The sequence below is a fragment of the Macaca nemestrina genome, chromosome X (assembly GCF_043159975.1).
Source record: "Macaca nemestrina isolate mMacNem1 chromosome X, mMacNem.hap1, whole genome shotgun sequence".
NCBI lineage: Eukaryota > Metazoa > Chordata > Mammalia > Primates > Cercopithecidae > Macaca > Macaca nemestrina.
The window spans coordinates 147,486,781-147,492,081 of record NC_092145.1 but is presented as its reverse complement, the minus strand read 5'-3'; the positions used below and the strand labels follow the sequence as shown (position 1 = coordinate 147,492,081).

Genomic DNA, 5,301 nt, shown 5'->3' with positions numbered 1-5,301 from the left:
GCAATATAATGAAGACAATCTTAACCACTCTTATGAACAGAAGATTTAGCAGGAATTGAGGAAAGAAATAATGTGGGCTTTAACCAAATGGACGTGATTAGATTTTAGGGATTTCTAAATAAGTGATCATGGTGTCCCTAACAATGGGATTTTGCAGGTTGTAGTCAACAGGTGATGATGAATTTAACAGTAGGCGCAAACATGGGAATTATTGATACCCAGGTAAGACATGATGTGGTCCTTAAACATATTACAGACCATATGATTTTTTAGATATCTACATAAACAATATGTCCTGAAATCTTGATGTAACCATTTTTTTTTTCACATTTAAAAAGTTGCTCATTCTCAAATATTTGTGCAGGGCTGATTTCAGGGTATAGGAATGCACCAGCAGCCGGCACGATGGCTCACGCCTTAATCCCTGTACTTTGGGAGGCCGAGGCGGACAGATCACTTGAGGTCAGGAGTTCGAGACCAGCCTGGCCAACATAGTGAAACGCTGTCTCTATTAAAAATACACAACTTAGCCAGGCGTCCTGGCACATGCCCATAGTCCCAGCTACATGAGAGGCTGAGGCACGAGAATTGCTAGAACCCAGAAGGCAGATGTTGCAGTGAGCCAAGGTTGGGCCACTGCAGTCCAGACTGGGCGACAGAGCAGTTCTTTACCCCCCGCCCCCCATCCCCCCCACAAAAAGTAAGGCACCAGAGTCATGAAATAATGATCTTACCACAGAGGGCGTAAAAAACGAAACCTCGGAAAATATTACCATATTTCAAAAGACTTGTGGAAAATAATTAAGGACCAGGTAGCAGAAATTGTGATCAGAAGAAATAACATAAGAATATACTTAAGTGCACAGTACATAGTTGGAAGGCAAACTGTTTATCCTTCTAAAACCATTACTGTGATCAACACAGACAAGAGACACTTTCCTGAAAGGTTAAATTGGTTCATGAGAAATAAAAGCAACCAAAATGAGCCACATTATCTACAATAGAAGAGACCATATGGAAAAAGTTCTATGGCAAGAGCTAACTAGTTAGTATACAAAAAGATTCACGAAAAATGCCTCAACTTTAGACACGTTAGATATTGCACACTAAAAAAAAAAAAAAAAAACAAAAAAAAACAAAGGAACATTTTGAAAGCTATTTTAAATTTAATTAATTGCTGAATGTCTCCTTGGCTACTAATTGAACAATCATTATTTAGTCCCACATCTCTCTCACCATTTTGTTTGCAGACCATCTAAAAGCCTTATTTCCTCATCTATTTGACAGATGACCAAAATGAGTCCTACAATATGATCACACAGGATAATCTTGGAAAGTATGACTAAATTATTTTTAACGGCATTATTTTTCTCCTTTGATTTTCAGATTCTTTCTCATAATTTCTAAAACAGTGTCGACAGCGGCCTGTACCATGTCTTCATTGATGTCATCACTGAGATCACTCTCAATTGCTCTCGAACTTGTTGTTGGCCTTTCGTGTAGATATGAACTGTGACCTGGCGGATCTGACTGTTGTTGCTGCTGCTTCTGTTCCTGCTGATGCTTTTCAAAATAGTCTTTTATTTTCTTTGGCTCTTCCGAAGCAGGAGTTCCACATGATGTCTTTGGAAGATCTTGCGATGTGTTTCTGGAACTACCTTGCATACTTAGTTCAATAGCCCTGCGGAGATCTTCATCTTCTTTATTGGTTTCTTGGCGGCTTAGTTCCAGGGCCCTCTGAAAATCCTGCTCTTCTTGGTCTGATGTTCCAGACTCATCACTTTCTTCTGACACTTTTTCAAGAATTGTTTTATAGACTCTGTGGTCTTTTTCTTTGGCTAATTTTTTTCCATTAAGTTTTGGTCTATCCATCTCTTCAACACTGATAATTTGCAGCAGTTGGTCAGCTTCACAGTCTGGCAGATCCCCCTTAACAACAAATACAGAATATGCTTCCTGTTGCAGTTGAGTCAAGAAATTTGCAAGGCATGTATCTGATATTAATTCTGGACCCGCCAAGAGAGAATTCAAGTTAAACCAGTGTTTTCCGAATTTTCTAATAGTAAACCAGTGTTGTTTATAATTACATATAAAAGATCTTTCATTTATAGGATCAATCCCGAGCTTCTGATATTCAGGATTATTGAAATGGATGACCTCTAAACCCCAGAACTTCAAGGCATTGCATATTACCTGGATGGAGAAGAAGCCGCTATCATCCATGTTTTCTGAAGGCTGCTGTAAAAATGCGCGATAGTCTTCACTAGTGACTCCTCCTTCTGCCATTCTCATCCTCTCTTCTTCATCTAGCTGATGTGCAATTGAAGCTAATTCCACAGGACTGAAATATTCTCCTTGCAGCAGATTATTCAGGCAGTGCTGAGCACAAAGGAAGCCTTCTTGTTTTTCATGAAAGATGAAATCCATGTTGATTCTAACCGTGAGTTTTTGTATATATGCGGGAACATGTTATATGCCCAGCTATGGCAGTTATCTGGGCAGTTTGTAGATAGCCATGGAATAGGTGTTAGGTTTTCAAACCTTATGAAGACCATGGGTTTCTGTAGGTATTTAAGTAAGAGATGATATGTCACAAAGCACTATTGTGACCCAGGTGGTTTTGCCAGTATCTAGTCAAGACCTGATGGTAAACCTAAAGTGAATATGGGGTTTTGGAGTCATCCCATAGGGGATAATGGTGACTTGAACCATGGCAGTGCCCATTGATTTTCAGATGTCCTATAAAATATAATGTCTCTTTAATTATGGTTGTCAGCATGGTTTTAGTAAGTGAATAAAGGTGAAATTTACCACAGTACTAAACAGAAGATTTGGCAGGTAACTGGGAAAGAAATAACATGGGCTTTAACCAAACGGGCATCATGGGATTTTGGAAGTCTCTGGGTAAGTTATGATGTCACTGACCACAGTAATAGCCATGGAATTTTGAAGGTTCCACTCAATAGATGACAATAAAACTCACGGTAGCAATGAAGATGGGACTTTGCTGGTATCCTAGTTAGAGATGATGTGGGCCTTAAAAACATTAGTGACCAAATGATCTTCAGACATCTAGAAAACTGATGAAGATGTCCTGAACTCTTTTCATATCCATGTGTTTTTATAGGTGTTCAGATAAGAAATGTGTGTGCCCAACAAAAGTAGTAACCATTAGATTTTACTGTTTTCTAGTTCAGAGACAATCTCTCTCAAACTTAGTAGTGACAAAGATATAGCAGGCATCCAGGTAGGATATCACAGAGTTCCTTACCACAGTAGTAACTATAGGATTTTTGCAGGTGTCCAGTGAACAGACAGTGTGTGAAACTACTGGGTTGACCTTGGACTTCTCTAAGTGTCCAGGTACACTTAGTGATGCCCTAATGATCGTAGTGAGTGTATGCACGGAATGAGCAGGGGGCCAGATGGAAGGACATGCATCCTGACCAGGGTTACCATCATATGTTTTCTCAGCAGGTAGTCAAGAGATAATGGTGTCTCTAACTACAGCATTGGCCTCAGAACCTTAGGATTCAGGTAGAGTTCATGGTTCCCCTAACAATACTAGTCACCGTGGGATTTTTTGAGGTCCATGTAGAAGATGTATCCCTAACCACCACTGCTGCCATATGGTTTTGCAGGCTCCTATCAAGAGATAATGGTGAAACTCATATTGGTCATTTTTGTAGGCATTCATGGAATCTAGCTAAGTGATTATGTGGACCTTAAACATAGTACAGACCATCTGCTCTTCAGACATCTCGGTAAGTGATGATGATGTCCTCAACGTGTGTTGGTATCGTGTGTTTTGCAGGTATTCGGGTAAAAAAAAAAAGATACTGGCTCTACCAATAAGTATTGGAATCCATGAGACTTAGCTTAACCAGTTTTCTGGTTTAGAGATATTGTGTGTTTAACCTTAGGAGTGAATGAAGAATTTTTCAGGTATCTGGCAAGTGATCATAACTTTCGTCAAAACAGTAATGACCATGAGATTTTTGTCGATGCCCAGACAATAAATGATGGTGCCTGTACCAATGTGTTGATCTTCAGGTTCTGCCATTATCCAGGTAGCATTAATGAGTTTGTAAAGATGGAAGTGACAAAAGTTAATTTGCAGATGTTCTGCTAGAAAAAGTTACATTCTTAAACACATCTGGCGCAATGTGTTTTTTCAGGTTTCAATCTAAAGATCAAGGTAACCCTAACAATGGGATTAACATGAAGCTTTGCTGGTATCCAGGCAACTGATGATGTCGGTCTTATCACACAGAAGACATTCTGACCTTCAGAAATTTACGTAAGTGATGATGATACCTCTAACATTTGTGTTACCGTGTTTTTTGTGTTTTTTTGCAGATATTCAGGCAAGAAATTGTAATGTTCCCATAATTCCTATTGAAGAGTACACCCTTACTGCTTACTAGTTCAGAGATAATGTTTTGAAATCTGGCTAAGACTGAGGGATTTGTAAGTTTCCAAGTCAATTTTCATAGTGTTTCTCATCTCAGTATTGACCATGGTATTTTACAGGTACCTAGTCAAGTGATTATGACATATCCATGGTTTTGACCTTGATATTCTGCAAGTATCAAGGTAAAGTTGATGGTTCTCCTACTGCTAGTGATTCTCATGAGATGTTGCATGGTCTAGGTGGGAAAAGGCATATCTCTAACCATGGCTGCCTTCATGGATGATGCTGAAACTAACAATGATAGTGAACATGGACTTAGCTAAAGAGAGGGAAAGGATGGTGTGAACCTTTACACATTAGAGAGCTTCAGATTTCAGTTATCTAGGTAAGCGTTGATGGTGCCTGTAATACTGTGGTTACAAGAATGTTGTTTTTATAAACAGGCATTCAGGTAAGGGCAGTGCTAATATAAAGGTGAGAAGTGATGTGGCATTTATACACTAGAGACCCGAATTTCAGGTATCTAGGAAACTGATGGTGATCATACCTGTAATAGTTACCTGGTTTGGTACAGGTTTGCAGGGAAGAAATGAACTGGCTCCACTAGTAAGAGTAAGCATGCGATTTTTTGTATTCTCGTTTAGTGCTAATTTGTACTTAACCCTAGTAGCAGTCGAGAAACCTGCAGGTATCCAGGTAAGATATCACACTATCACCCCACTAGTGACCATGGGATTTTGGCATATATTTCTTCAAAGGAGAGAGGTGTCTTTATTAGGGTTTAACTTCACATCTTTGGAACTATCCAGGTAGCATTGATGAGTCACAAAAAGAAGTGATCAAGGGTATTTGCAGGTGTCCAGGTAGTATAAGAGGTGTATTAAACA

At 39.3% G+C, this 5,301-nt stretch overlaps 1 protein-coding gene and 1 long non-coding RNA gene across 7 annotated transcripts; one reads left to right on the top strand and one right to left on the bottom strand.

Moving 5' to 3' along the window:
- Nucleotides 1-1,362: 1,362 nt before the first annotated feature.
- LOC105478136 (ataxin 3 like) lies at nucleotides 1,363-2,427 on the bottom strand. The gene is made up of 2 exons (XM_011735144.2): nucleotides 2,194-2,427; nucleotides 1,363-1,929 (listed from the first exon to the last, which is right to left on the bottom strand). Exons 1-2 carry the CDS (start codon nucleotides 2,425-2,427, stop codon nucleotides 1,363-1,365), a joined length of 801 nt encoding a protein of 266 aa, XP_011733446.1.
- Nucleotides 1,767-4,844, top strand: LOC139360598 (uncharacterized). Of its 6 annotated transcripts, none has more exons than XR_011618099.1 (4): nucleotides 1,767-3,363; nucleotides 3,475-3,537; nucleotides 3,690-3,764; nucleotides 4,179-4,844. It is a non-coding gene; the product is annotated as an uncharacterized lncRNA (long non-coding RNA). The 6 variants fall into 6 exon arrangements; XR_011618100.1 differs by having other exon boundaries at nucleotides 1,767-2,904; nucleotides 3,300-3,363; nucleotides 3,690-4,843; XR_011618101.1 differs by having other exon boundaries at nucleotides 1,767-2,838; nucleotides 3,300-3,363; nucleotides 3,690-4,842.
- Nucleotides 4,845-5,301: the final 457 nt, after the last annotated feature.

Bases quoted from the DNA above. Each gene is read 5' to 3' on its own strand.
- LOC105478136 (XM_011735144.2), bottom strand. From the start codon at position 2,427: ATGGATTTCATCTTTCATGAAAAACAAGAAGGCTTCCTTTGTGCTCAG. The intron at 1,930-2,193 runs GTAATATGCAAT...TTTGTTGTTAAG, and splicing joins GCGGCTTCTTCTCCATCCAG to GGGGATCTGCCAGACTGTGA.